Below are 15175 nucleotides of genomic sequence, written 5' to 3' on the forward strand. Positions count from 1 at the left end.
CGTGCTGCTGGCTTAATAAATAGCATCGAGGAGCGGTACTGGAAAACGGTTACGGAATGGATGCTCGCCGGCAGAAACGACTTGGCCCAGCGCCAATTGCATCCTTCGAAAAGTCATTCGAGGACAATGCCACAACAAATGCACAGCAGCCAAGCCAACACCAACACCAACACCAACACCAACACCAACACCAACACCAACACCAATACCAAAACCAAAACCAAGTGGAGCAACAGCATCATCATCATCATCATCATCATCATGGCCATGCGGCGGTGAGTCCTTTAGCCTATTTACCCAACACACTATAACAATGTATACAGTGAACACTCCACCTGATCTCGGCATAAGTTGAACGTTACAAACTAACGGTATATGCTTTAGACGACCCATATATCGAGCAACTACTGTAATAGTTACTGGCCCATGTCACATGCACATAATGCAGGGCTTAAATTAATTAACCAAAACATGAAATCAACTAAAGCGTTCCTGGGTGCTGTAAGCTTGGCCAAAGCTTTCCGCTCTCCAAAAATGATGGGTGTATAAAAGGGGGTGACACTGCAGGAGGAGGAGAATGGGAATGGGGGGTCAAAGGTTGGGGGATGTATGCCGCAATCATGCAAATGGCCACTTAAAAGGCAGGCAGGCAGGCAGGCCAAACGCTTGTGGCTAATAAACAAAATGAACCTTAAACGACCAAAACAACAACAAGCAGCAGAAATTTTGAATCTATATCGCAGGAGACACGCGTCGCAGATCGCTGGCTGAAAAAGCCCAGGAGTTCGGCCTGCATTTGGAGGATATTTTGGCACGCATCTGCCTACGAATCCGAAGTGCTCCAAATAATGTTATTTAGCCAGGGGCAAAAGGGACGAAAAACGAAAACGCGATAAAGCATTGGGTGAGAAAGTGAAGAAACAGTGGGGGGAAAAGGTCTATAACAAGGTACTAAGCCGTATGCCAAAAACCAATCTATCTAGTACTAACTTCTCTTAGCTCCTATAGCTTTCAGAAAGAGGTTCCAAAAATGGACTTTAAGAAAGGACATAACACTATGAATTAAGGTTATTCAAGGTTACACTTAGTTCCACTTGTTTCCACTTTCATAATCTTCCTTAGCCTAACGAATTTCTTGAAACATTTATTAGTTTATTTTTATTAATTTCTATTTATTTTGCCAATTTAATCCGCCAAGCGTATATATTTATTTGCCCGCCGATGTATTCCCCCTCGCAGTCGCACCCACACGCACACATGGCAAGTTGACTCTTGAAGCTTCGCAGGCGCCACAGCTGAGTCCTCAGAGCTTTCCGGCCTCTCTTTTTTCCCCCCCTCCTCTTCGCACCTTCTCTTGTACCGCAAAGCTTTCGAAGCGAATTGAAGCGAGAATAAGAGAGAGAGAGAGAGAGAGGCAAGGCAAAGCAAAGCAAGGCAAAGCAAAGGAAAAGCGGAAAAGCGAAGACGGCGAAGCTTTCGTCGCATTCCCATTCACATCTAACGTTAGCATACTTTTCGGGGCAGTTCGACGCTGGCGCTGCGTGCGTTCGGTCTAACGGAAAACGGTGCTCCTGCGAGTAAGAAAGAGAACGATACAGAGGAAGAGCACGCGTGTGTGTGTGTGTGCGTGCCAGCCAGACTTGTGACAGGGATAGCAATAGCAGTTAGCTGAAGTGAGCAGCCGAACAGATAAATCAAAAAAAAAAAACGAAGATAGAAGGCAAATGCAAAAAAGGAGCACAAATCACACTTGCTGCCTTTTACCATTCATCGTGTTTGTTTTTTTTTTTTAGTGCAAATTGATGCAAAATTAATAAGGACAAGTAATACATACTCACGCACACGTGGAGAGGACTTTTTGGGACCGCGGTGAGTGTGTGTGTGTTTGTGTGCGGGCGAACGGGTGTGTGTGTGTGTGTGTGAACAATAAACAGAAAGCAAAGCACGCGGCTCTCTCTTATCCTCATTCCCCCACACACCTTCTTCACTACTCTCTCGCTTGCTCTCTCTCTCTCTCGCTCTCTGGCTTAAGTTGCTTTTTATTTAAATTTTAATTAATCTAATCACACACAAATGTGTGACAGCCTCTCTGTTGGCTTTTCTCTCTCTCTCTTTCTCTGTCTTTTATCTTCTCATTTTTCTCATCTTTCGCCCCCTGTCCATGCCATGCTTGTGTCTAGAATTATGTTACGATTTGTCCCAAAACACTTGCCCATATTTCCTGCCGTGCCACCCAAAAAAAAAACAAGAATACAAAGAAATATACGTTATTTTCTTTTCTGTACACCACAAAAACAAAAGGCCAACATTTTTGGTAGGGGGTGCTTAGAGGTTACGCCGTTCTTTTTTTTCGGGGCTTTTTCGAGTTTTCCGATGCCCTGTGGTTAGGGGACTTTGGAGTTTTAAAGACATCACATGGGTTCCAGGCAGTCACGGATTCTGTAGGGGTTATTATGGAGATGCAGGCTACGTACTAAGCGGATTACAAGATAACAGATATATTTATTAGGATTAAGGGATTTTCGGTGTTACGGAAATTTACGAACTTAAAAAAATGTTTGAGACCCTTAACAAGCTGCTAAAGGGCTTTCTAATGGAGCTAAAAGATTTCAGGATATTAAGGGCACTGAAAACACACCACTCCATCAAGGCTTTCAATGGGAAAGCACACCCTTTGCGCCCCTATTTTGTCTGCCGCACAGCACGCTATGTGTGCCTTCAATTTCGGAAATCGTTGCATAGCTCCCAGCGCCAACTTTAAATTAATTTGTGCCCCCAAGGTCCCGCAGAGACAATAAACGATACCAATCGCCCTACCCCGTCTCCCTAGCATTCAGGCGCCATGTGTCAATCATCCCATCCACAACATCCTCTCCCCCTTCCCCCTTCCAGGCAACTATATATCTATATATCATCTCCCAGCTCTTTATCACCATAACCACCCAAGAGCCACCCACTTTTTGCGTGTGAAAGGATTTCTCCTTGAGCGCTTTTAATGCGAGTGCAGCAGCATCACAGGAAAAACTGCAGCCAGGGTGGTGGCATTGCGAAAGTCTCCCCCTTAGTCTGTTGCTCTAGTAAACTTAGAGCCCTGCATTTCCATATCATCCCCCCTCGGCCTTCCCTCGAACAGCTTGAAAACTTAAAGCCCGCTAATGGTGTTAGCCAAAGACTTTGGTCCCTCAGACAAGGAAGGCGACAAATAAAGTTGCTTCGTTGCTGCCAGCTATTATCTCATACCTCCGATTGGGAGTTACTTAAAGTAAATTGAGGAAAGCTGAAAATACAATTTAAAGGGGAAACTTTCATTTCCTTTAAGGAAAACACCTTGAGGAGGCATTTTTCAGCAGTTTCTATATATATATTTTAAATTTATAACACCTCGGAAAACAATAAACATATAGAAAGTGACCACGATTGCTTATCGAGCTCATTCATTATCGGCGAAACTGCCACAGGGCAACGAGTCACTTTGAGTTCCTGGGACTCTAGCCAGATGCTCCTGCCCACAGTTGCTGTTTTGACCTGACCAAAAGCAAACCAAAATCACAATGCAGGTCACTTCAAGGCAATATGAAAACCAAAAACCCTTCAACTATTAACCCGACTAAAATGGTAAACCTATTTCGACCACAAGAAGACAATGCAAATCATCGTTTCATTTGAAATTCACATGTGGGAATAAGCCAGCGAGTGAAAAGCGAAATGAAGGAAAATCCATAGAGAAAACGCCGCAGGTCAGGTCCACATGTGTACAGAGGAAACTGTGTCAAAAGCATTTGATTTCAATTTGCGAAATGCAATCCGAGGGGGGATTATAAGTGGGTGGTAGCCGAGTTAACTTCTAATCGAAATACGCCAGCAGTTTTCTATTATTCTTCATTTTCCCCAGAGTTTTTCCACAAGAAAGAATTAGATTTAGTAATTCACGTATTCGCAAGTCCTTGAATAGTCAACATAATGAATAGCTACTAAAATTTACCAGATTTGCAGTCATTTAACAATTTGCAACTATACTGCAGCCTCCACTTTTTGGCAGAGCGATATTTTCGCCAAAATTCTGATCCGCAATATAGTTGCAAAAACTGAACAACTGGCAACTAAACTCTGGCCAAAACTCTACAAACTGTCAATTGGTCTTGCAACAACCTTGCAACGGGCACTAACAGTGACGGTTTGTATAGTTTGAAACTACTCGTACATTGCCAGGCATCTGCTGACAAATTTCTGGACAAACTAGGTCCGCTTTTATCTTGGGTTTATTTTTGTTTTTTCGTTTGTTTAAATTTACCAACTTATTAAATATAAATTATATTCTATATATATATTCCAGATGATGGAGCAAAGTGTACGAAATCAGACAACGATGCCGACGACGACGACGAATCGTAGTAGAACCGCTAGTGGCATAGAAGCACCCAGCATAGCTGCTGCATCCGCAGGTGGTAGTACAGCCACCTCTGCATCCACAGTACCCGCAGCATCCGCATCCACCTCCTCCTCATCGTCGTCATCGGTTTCATCGGCCACATGCTCGGCGACAATTGTCCAGGCGAAACAGCGACCTCCGCCTCTAAAAACGGCGACGACAACGGTGACCACCACTTTGGTGAGCAGCAGCGAAGGCGGTCATCCCATCCCACCATCCGCCCATTCGGGTGGTGGTGCATCGGGTGGTGGTGTGGGCGCTGGTGGGAATTATCGCGGCACAGCCACTCTAACCACACCCTCAACGCCCCGCATTGAGCTTAGTCGCGCCTCTAGTTCGTCGCATCATGAGGAGGACAGCCGGGAAAGTAGTCCGGAAAATGTTTTCGAGCAGGTGAGTGAAAGGATAAGAAAGGTTCTAACGGATAGAGTATAAGGTATTACCCGTAGATTTTTCAAATCAGTTTTCTTATGTGAGATTTTCTAGTTCTTGGAATGAGAATCAAATCAAGTTAATATTTTACTTTAAAAAGTATCAACAAGAATGACATCCTTTAAGGTTGCCTTTTCAGTGTAGACCTTACAATCGATTCACTGATGGTTTTCATTATATAATCAAGGTAATACCTTATACTCCATATATATATTCCTATATATGTTTGTTGGTAGACAAATTGATACCCTCAAAGCCCTCAAAGGGGGTTGGGTTAGGTTTGAGGAGGCAAGGAATCATCTGGTGCTAATTATTTTGTATTTTACTCTTGTTTGCTTCTTTTGGATTCGTGTATCGTGTTTTGTCGCTTATTCCATTCAAACATCAATCAATCTATCTTAACCATCCATCGATACGTATATCATCGTATATATATATGTGTACATTTGTCTCTCTTTCTCTGTCTGTAACACTCTGTGATGCGCTCGCTACCCCTTGCACACACACGCCTCCTTAACCCTCCCACACATACACCTCCCTTTGGAAACCCCCATAACCCCTGACCTATAACACATATCCAAACCACGTTGAACCTACCTGCCGAAAAACAAAAATCCCGACCGAACCACAAAACGAATCCTGCACACAAATTGGCTGTTGATTTGTTGATTTCGTTTCTGTTTTCTGTTTTCGGTATTCGTCTTTCTTACTCTCCACTCCCTTAACCACCGTGCATGCTTCTTAACCACCCTTTTCCCCCCAAACCACCTTCTCACCTGTCCTGACCTCCGCCTAATCCCCAAACGAATAAACCAAATCGAAAAAAAAATCAAAACAAAACCAAACAAACTATCGCTCTGACAAAACGTACTGCCCGACTGTCGACTCTCAACTCTCGACTCTCGATGTGTGTGTGTGTATTGGCTGGTTTATGTGGTTGAACTAATGCTCTGAAGGTCGGCACTGGCACCCTACAGGAAACGATTGGCCTTGGCTTTCGGGAGGATGGAGCCCTCGAGCTGCGCAGCTCCACCGAGGAGCTGTACTTCATGGATGCCGAGCAGAAGAAGGAGGAGCAGGAACGGATTCAGCAGCAGCAGCAGCAGGTGAGCCGGCGGCGATCGCAACTGAACACACACACAAAAAATTCCAGCATCGATAAATATATCGAAACTCACTCGATAAATACACAAGACAACAGCTAACAGCTATTATATAAAGACTGTAAGAAGTATTTTAAGACACAATTTACGTAATAATTAATCATTTTAAGAATTCTACACGACATTTTACACAAATTTTGATTAAGATTTAGGCATTTATATCTTTGCCAAAGCAAAGTCTTTCTTGAATTGAAGATATCAAGATGAATGTTTATCGTAACATCAAAACTTCAATACTTCATTTCCTTGTCTTTGTAAAAAAACAAAATAAGTTCCTTGAAACACATTGGCAATGTGGAAGCTCGTTATTTTATCAACTTGCTTCGACGTTTCCTTTTAAACAAGCGGATGGGCATGACATTGACGGGGTCGCGAAGGTTGGATTCTCGGGGTCAGAAGAAGAGGGGAAGCCGGATATAGGAGTGAAGTGGGAGGGTGAACAGTAACCGCATAGCAAGTTAAATTAATAATGCAAAATTGCATTCAAGTGGCTGGGAAGTGCAGCAGCAGTAGTGCCATCAACGGAAATGGGCGACCGGATGGACGAGTAAGCACCGAGTGACAGCTGACAAGTGTAACCACCACCCCAAAGAGAACCCAATGCCCGCCTCGATTTTCCCATTGCAGCCTCGATTTTGCTTCACCCTCCCCCCAGAGTTGCGATTGTTTGGCAAAAGTTTATTCCTGCACTTGGGCAAAAGTTTGTGGGAATTATTTACTCCCGGCCCAGTTTTTTCCCCGGGAGAAATGAGTAACTCTGTCAGCTGGCAAGAATCGTTCAACTTATCAATTTCTGGTTGAGATGAGGTGGTGGTGGTAAGGTGAGGTGAAGGCTCCTCTTGGTTAATTGCAAAAAGTTGCAATTGATTAGTTGGACGCGTGACTGAGTTAATTGGCCTGAAGGCGAACTGTAATTATCTCAAGGCTTTTACTAAAGTGCGTTTCGTATAAAATTATTATCAATATTAAACTAATTATCGTTAAAATGTGCTGTGAAAAGTCGAACTTTTCCTTATTCAAGGATTTTTCTTTATACAAATATAATGTAGCATACTTTTCAGGGAGTTATGTTAAGCATGAAAGAGATTCTTGTAGTGTTTCTAATTATAGGATTTTACCTTGCCATAAACTAGTAACATAGGTAACAGAATCCGGGGGACTGCTATACTAATTAGCATGTCTGACGCATGCGAAATTTACTAAGCTGCTTAACCAGAACTGCAAACTATGAATGCTAATTAATTAGCTAGTAAAATCTTAAATCCTAGCTAATCCTGGTCCACTCGCAACCCAACAGCCAAAATGCAATTCTATCTCCGGAATCGCAGTTTTTCAATTTTCCATCAACGCTACTTTCCTTTGTGCTCTCGTTCTGTTTGCCTTGGTTGATTGGCAGCCCCGGGTAGTGAGTCCAGATTGAAGAGCCGCGATTGACGTGGAGCCGAATGGAATGCCATGATTGCCAGCGGACCTCTGTCCGTTTCTATTTCCTTTTTTTTACACTGCTGGGTATAGGAAAATGGGTTTCTTATTTCCGCTATTTCTTTTACTAATTTTGATTTTCGGACTTTGTTATCTTTACCCCCAGAATGTTAGGCGTTACCCAAAAGATCCATTAGAATATTAACTAATATTAATTATTATTATTATTCCCTTTCTAGTTTTCATGTTTTGATTAAAAGCAACTTGAATGTTTTGACTTCTCTATCAAGACTTTATATACTTTATGAATCGCCCTCCTCTCTTTATGGTCACTTTGGAAAACTAATCCACTTCTCGCCATCATTCTTATCCAATCTAGTGGAATCCTTTTTACATTGCATTCTATTTTTAGTGATTCTAATCTACCTAACGTCTTATTTTCCTAATTTAAGTTCAAGATCCTGAGACCACTTAGATTTCTCATATTGTAGTAACACTTTTCTGGTTTATTGAAATTCCACGTCGCGATTATAAATCATAAAACACAATATACTAGGTATTTCATTATGTTGAAGTGACATGGTTTCCATCTCATTTTACCATACTATCCCTGTGCCAGTGCATCCTTTGACAGACTTCTCCTATTCTTTCGACTCGTTATTTGCAGGCCAAACGCTCGTCGCCGCACATCTTCAAGTTTGACGACCACCAGAGTTACCTGCAGCAGCACCAGCGCAAGGATTCAGCCAGCTCGGAGGTGGCTGCCCTACTCTGCATCTCAGGTCGCACTAGTCGCATCTCTAGCGTGGGTAGTCAGGGATCGGCGGTAAGTCGCCTTTCGGCGATATCGGGTGTCTCGCGTTCCCCATCACCGCATCGCATGCTGCTGGAGACTTCGTTCTGTGGCCCCAAGCCGGTGGAGCTGGCGGGTAGTGGAGGTGGCAGTAGCGCCTCCACTGCGGCCAGTTCTGCTCATAGTCAGGCGGAGGGTATGCCGGGAGCTGGGACAGTGGCTGCAAATGCGGCATTATTGGAGCAACTGCTTTTGGCCCGAAAACATGATCCCACCCAGGCAGTCTTAGCAGAGGGCATCAAGGTCTTGCCCCCAGCTCCAACGGGCTCCTCAGCAACCACTTCAAGTCGCAGCAGGAGCAGACAGACCAGTACGCTGGCCAATGGAGAACGGATAGAGAAGGAATCAAAGATAAAGCCAACGATTGGTGCCCAACGTAGAAGCACCAAGAGTCCGGGTCAAATGGTTGTGGGAAAGACAGCCAGCGGCACGGAGTACATAAGGATTAATCTCAGGCCGGATCATATGTACAGCGATAAGGGTATAGCCTCCAATGAGAGAGTGGTGGAGGCACCAAATCAACTGGCACCGGTTTACTCCAAGCCCGCTTCGTTAAGTTTACAGGGTGGTCACATAGAAGAGCATCGATTGACCCCCACCGCAAGTCCCAAGCCAGGTCGACGCCTGACCAGTCGTTCACCTTCACCAGCAACTGGTGCTGGCGGTGGTTCCGTTTCCCGGAAGAGCTCTTTTAGTTCTCTCTTCCGTTTGGGCAAGGACTCTCCAGATTCGCCCAGGGAAACGGCACGGTCACGTAGTAAAAGCAAAGAGCGACCCGCCACGGCTTCTGGGGGATTGGGAGGAGAACGTGGTGGTGGTGGTGGTTCCCAGAACGTAACTCCCAGTAAGCAGAAGTCAGTGTTGGCCATTTTTAAGCCAGGAAAGAGAGGCAGTCAGAGCAGCAAGAGCTCATCGCCGATAGATTCTAGTGTTGAGCCTGCACCACCGCCGCCACCACCGGCACCAGGATCTGGGTCTACCAATCGCAGCCGTACCCCAGCAGGATCTCGACCCGGCAGTCGCTTGCGTTACTACGATGAACCCGTAGAGGGAGTCATTCACATACCACTGCATACCCCGCCGGAGGAACGTGAAGCTCGAACCCTGCTGCAGGGCATCCAACAGTTGGCCCATGCTGCACAGGCTAGCATGGATCCTTCTCCGCTGCCCACCCACCGAGCTCCTCCCACTTCCGCCCAACCGGTGGCACCGGGAACCCAGATCACGGCCACCCAATTGGCGGCCGCAGCAGCTGCTTTGCGACCGGTGGCCCAAAGGAGGGTAGCCCAAAGACCTGATCTGGATGCCATACAATCGCTGCCCAGCCAAGAGGATCCACCGACAGCTCCTGGAGAAGAGCAGGTGCTCCAGCAGCCGGAACAGACCAACTGGAGTCTGGAGGTTCAGCGACACAGTTCGCAGGACTCGCAGGAGACGACGGCCGAGTCGGTGGGCTCGGTTGTAAGTGCCCGGGCAGCTAATCTTGCCCAGCAACGCGAACAGGCGGCCATGCAGCGATTACCATCGGTTGAGAGCACACAGAGTGCCTGCGAGCCGAGACTGGTGCACACGGTGGCCACTGTGAATGCTCCCAATCCAGATTTAGAGGCAGCTGCCAAGGAGCGAAGGCGTCTGCTCTTCGCCACTCGGTTGGGTTCCGGTAGTCAGGAGCAACTATTTTCCACCCAGTTTAGTATTTCGAAAACCGAAAGTCAATCAAGCCAGCTGTCGGAGCAAGTGGATCACTCTGGCTCTGAAACAACGGAGGGACTGCAGCGTCAGGGAACCGTGATCCGGAGAATGGAGACGGGACCTCCACCGCCACCGCCAAGAGGCGTCTGCAGCTCCGAGGAGGAGCAGGGCGGAGCCATGACCAGCTCAGTGGTGATGCGTTCCAAGCACAAGTCACGACCCAGTTCGGAGGACGAAGCTGCCCCAACGGGTGCGGCTCCAACAGATCTACGTCATTCGCGTTACTTGGAGAACTTCGATGTGCGCCGCAAACTGCACGAGAATCTTACGGACGCGGAGATGGGACGAGTTGCCGAGATGCCAGGTGGTCAGATGACCATACCCAGGAAACCAAAGCGACAGAGTGTCGCCGAATCCAAGCGTAAGTTTTCAAATCTGTTTTCCATTTCGGTTATTTATTTTGATTTTGACCAAATTTTTAACCTTTTTAGGTGAAACCGCAAGCTATAGTTCTGGCACTGCCACGCCCACCACACCCACTCCCACACCAACGCCAGCCACGCCAGTGGGCCAAGCTAGACAGCCATCGACTTCAAGAACTCAGACTCCCACAACGGCAGGAGTACCAGTGACCACTCCACCCGCCGCCGCGGCTAAAGCTAACACTTCCTTTACGGCTCCTCCAGGCACTGCCTTCAATGAGGTCCCAAGCACTTCCTACAGAGATCCAACCAGCACTTCCTACAAGGAACCACCAACTACTTCCATTAGGGAACCATCAAGCACTTATATTAAGGATCAACCAATCACTTCCCATCACGATCCCCTGACCTCTGCCACTCCGGAACACATGCTAACCTCCCCGCCAACAGAACGTCGCCATTCGCAGTCGACAGACGAGCATGAACCCGTCGAGTCCTCGGAGAGTGAAAGGGATTCAGACATGGCCGGTAGCTCCTCGGTGACCACAGCTGTTCCAGCTGGCGGAGAAGCAGGACGACGACATCACAACTTTCCACGTAATGTGTGCGTGATCGAGGAACATGAGAGCACGGGTCTGGTGTCTCAAGAGTCCTTCGAGGACGAACTGCCATATATACCCACCACGCTACCCGAGGAGCGGGCCCAGGGTGTCCCCATTATCCCCATGAGGGAACGAGCTAATATGGAGCTTAAAACTTGTCCAGTGGACAGGCCAAGATCAACTACACCACTGAATCCCTCACATCTCGAGGAGTACTGTACGGGTATCATGACGCCACAGGAGGTTACACCAGGTGGTCATCAGGAAATCGATGGGGTAGCAGGTATGTCCACTGGAAATGGAGGATTGGCAGGACCGGGAGCTCCAGTGCGAGGAGAAAAGCTAAGAATTAGTTTACCCCGCAAGGAGTCCATAGGCAAAGAACGCATCCAGAACTCGAAGTCACCGCGCCGTGTGTCCAATACTAGTGGCAAGTCCTGGTTTGAATTTGCCGAAGAAGGTTTGCGAGCCAATAACAACCTGGAGCGCAAAGACTCCGCCAAACAGTTGCTCCCGGTGGTCACACCACCACCCCCAGCACCATCAACCTTGGAAGAACCGAAGCCAAAGGCCTCAACCCAACGAAAACTTTCTGGTCATTGGATCGACTTTGAGAATATACCCGAAAAAAGGAAGCCAGCCAAGAGGATTACCACCTTGCCCAAGGAGACGTTGACAAGCAGTGTGGCCGCTATGGCCACCACCAGTTCCTCCTCCGCCTGTGGCAGTGGTCATCGATCTGGAACCGGAACTGGCGGCCACCACCATCATCATCATCATCACCATCAGCAGGCTTTAAAAACGAATTCTGATGGTGGGGATAAGCTGCACTACAATTATGTGAAGCCGGAGGACTGCCAGTGCGAGTGTCACGAGGCGGAGCGTGGAGAATCTTCGACAGCAACGGCTGGTGCTGGAGATACTAGTACGGAAACAGGTACTGGAACGGGAACGGGCAGTGAATCGTTGGCCTCTGTGGAAATACTACAGCAGGGGGAAGACATGTTGCCACTCCTGGAACCCGATACCTCAGCGGAGGGCAGGTAAGTGGATCAAAAAATGAAAACCATTCAAAGGGTTAAGTCCTTTTGATCTTTGCAGGATTTATGGCGATGAAGAACAGGCTCCTCTAATGCGTCACAGTGGAAAGACAGTCTCCCATTCCAGAGTAAGTTCTCTCCATCTATTGATTACGAATCTAGATATTTATATTTCTAACATCCCAATTTTAGACCCAACATGAGGAGTTCCCACGTCGCGATGATGGGGCCAGTCCCAGGAATTGGAAGTTTCCCGACAGAAAGTAAACAGCTAGCAAAAAAAGTCTTCGTCTCTCTTTTTTTGGTTCGGACTGGATCGGTTCTTTATATATCTTCAGGGTAGCTAAACCGATAATCTATCTCTATGTAAGTCGAGTCACTAAACTAAGGGCCAGCTTGTCCTCCTGGCCTATATCCTTAATGTACCTCAAGCAGAGTGGTTGTTATACGTGCAGAAGCCGAGGGACACTGATCGCTAGACAATGATGCGTATTACCTTTCGACTCGATTAGCTAATTAATAAACTCTAAAGAAACCAAAAGGAAAAACTTTAAACATACGATAATATGCATACGATATTCCATAGTACTATATACTATATAGCTCATGAATGTACATGGTTAGGGTAATTTTTTTGATAGCAGCAATTACAACATTCACTCTACATAGCAATCCTGAAACGATCCTGACGGTCGCTTTCCATACAAACACTTTTCCCTGGCAATTTTTACTATATGTGATCTCAGATAGAGTGTTATACGTGTGTATGGTAAGACGGTCAAGGCGAGTTGGACATCCGATTGGATTATCTAGCTGTAAGTCGGTGTATTTGTGTGTAGTTTGTTAACTAGCTCAGACAAATCCGGAATCTAGAATATAGAATCTAGAATCAAGAATTTGGAATCCAGAATTTAGATCTCCAGAATCCAGAATCTAGCATCCAGAATCTAGAATCTAGAATCTAGAATCCCTAGGCTTAGTTACTAATCTCTATCTGTATCGGTGTCCGTTTCTATATAGTTGCGTGCGCCTGTGTGTGTGTTGAGGAGGAGATCTAGATCTATATCCCTCTGTATCACCACCACCCCTACCGATTTCGGCCCATATCTCTAGGAGTCTCACAATGGGACATATTAAACGATCTATATAAACGAGTTGTAATCGTTTTCAGTTGGTTATATACAAAAAAGTAGCCTGATTCATAGCCTTTAGTTGAGTTCGAAACGTTAGTTAGTTAGTCAGCACCGATTTATCGGGTTTGTTGTAAATACATAAGTCTAAACTAGATTATTAGATTTGAATTGATTTTCACATTTTTTTTTTTTGTTTTTTTTTTTGCGGTCCAAATGAAAAATTCCGCCACAAATGTTTGTAAACTTTTAAATTAGTTTATTATATATACATATATATAAACATGGAATATAATTATATAGCCAACAAACTGCCAGCACACACACACACTTGCCATAAGAGAAGTTCCTCCTTTTTGTTTTTGGGGTAACCGGTTGAGCAAACCGTGACCCCTGTTCGGTTTATGCGCCCAAACATCACGATACGAAACGAACGATCTATAAAACTAGCTTCAAAGAGAAACCCTAAAGGGATTTCCTGTTAAACACTCTCATAGAACAAAAAGAAAATCCCTCACTAGCTAGCCTTTTGAAATTCCTAAATACTTTATTGAACTTAGCGGACAACGGACATTCATTGAATTGAAGCAAAATCAAGCGAATAAAATTTAAATTAATATTAAAGCTCATAGGTAAATTATACAATAAACATAAAACTACATTGAAAATGTTCAAAGCGGTGAGAACATGAAAGGGAGCTTGATCTATCAAAGAACTGTACGACGAGTTTATCGAAAGAATTTGAGAGCCCGCATATAATCCCAAAAAGATATAACGTAATGGAAATCTTTTTTGTATTTTTTTTTTTTAGTAGCAGAAGTGGTGAAGCACAAAATGCACTTAAAACATATACGATATTTAGACGTAATGACGAAATCAAGCAAGATCTTAACAAATTGTACAATAATTTCCACAATACATTTATGTGAGGTTAAATATATATTCATATATATGGTATATATACAAATCTATATGTATATGCATTTACACATAAGTTGCTTTCCAGTTTCCGAATCTTGTTCTAAATATCTTTTCTAATCGTTTTCGAATAAACTTTTTTTTGTATAACTTAGAAAAACCACGAAAAAAATTGTTGTTAAAAATGCATTTACATTACAAAATGAAGGCGACTCAAGAGCGTTTAAATAAGCAAAGGAATATGAAAAATTGTTACCAAAATTTATGCATTCATACGAAAGAAAAAAAACAAATCAAGATGGATTAAGCAAAAAAGGAAATAAATTAATAAATATATATGTATGCACTTTCATTATTTAACGATTTCATATAGGCGAATGATGATGATGATGATTATGATGAAATGCAGGCAGAACGTTAATTGAAAACTATTCATTAAAGTGACAAAAACATATTTAAACAAACTGTATGTCGTTTTATCTTGGGCCTCTTTTTCGGATATCATCGGGGCTTATCGATTCCGGCACGTTAGCATGCGACTTGGACATGAGAATTGGACTCTTATCGCAATCTGAGGCTTAAAGAGCCCACCGTTGGCAATCGATCATGATTACAGCTATTTAACATGCATATAGGGCTCAGCCGCAAAGCTGCTCTGCGATTTAAGATAACAACTTTGGCCGAATACGTCAAACGCTGACGAAATCCATTTTTGACCTGCAACCAAACCAGCTTTTACTTTTACTTTTTTTTATATAAATCTTTATTAGTCAATTAAACTTAAAAAATCTGTTTTCATATCTTAATTATATTCGCGTTTTGGCGCCACGTGTAAACATGTTGCACTGAGAGTTTCTCTCACTGCGCATGCGCGCTCTCGGAGAGTGAGAGATCTAGCAATACACTTGGAAAAATAATCATAGCAATCTGATAGGTTCGCTGTCAGTTAATGTTAATGAGCATAAAGTCCAATGGTGCGTATGAGAAATAAACTTAATATCTAACAACAGTGCGTATGTTTGATACAAATGTAAAAACTTAAAATTCAAATATTTGTATTATACCCATACCT

The 15175-nt window shown here is 44.5% G+C and overlaps 1 protein-coding gene across 5 annotated transcripts; it reads left to right on the forward strand.

Moving 5' to 3' along the window:
• The first annotated feature begins 256 nt into the window (after positions 1 to 256).
• On the forward strand, positions 257 to 14567 carry LOC108103254 (mucin-5AC). Of its 5 annotated transcripts, XM_017208660.2 has the most exons (8): positions 1540 to 1673; positions 1794 to 1869; positions 4334 to 4822; positions 5818 to 5967; positions 8114 to 10412; positions 10483 to 12058; positions 12117 to 12183; positions 12248 to 14567. In XM_017208660.2, the coding sequence occupies exons 3-8, from the start codon at positions 4334 to 4336 to the stop codon at positions 12320 to 12322; spliced, it is 4656 nt and encodes a 1551-aa protein (XP_017064149.1). In that variant the 5' UTR covers positions 1540 to 1673; positions 1794 to 1869; the 3' UTR covers positions 12323 to 14567. The 5 variants fall into 5 exon arrangements, with proteins under 5 accessions (XP_017064150.1, XP_017064149.1, XP_017064148.1 ...); XM_017208661.2 differs by lacking the exons at positions 1540 to 1673; positions 1794 to 1869 and adding an exon at positions 257 to 275; XM_017208659.2 differs by having other exon boundaries at positions 1540 to 1869.
• Positions 14568 to 15175: the final 608 nt, after the last annotated feature.

This window comes from Drosophila eugracilis, unplaced genomic scaffold, assembly GCF_018153835.1.
Source record: "Drosophila eugracilis isolate 14026-0451.02 unplaced genomic scaffold, ASM1815383v1 contig_2167, whole genome shotgun sequence".
Lineage (NCBI taxonomy): Eukaryota > Metazoa > Arthropoda > Insecta > Diptera > Drosophilidae > Drosophila > Drosophila eugracilis.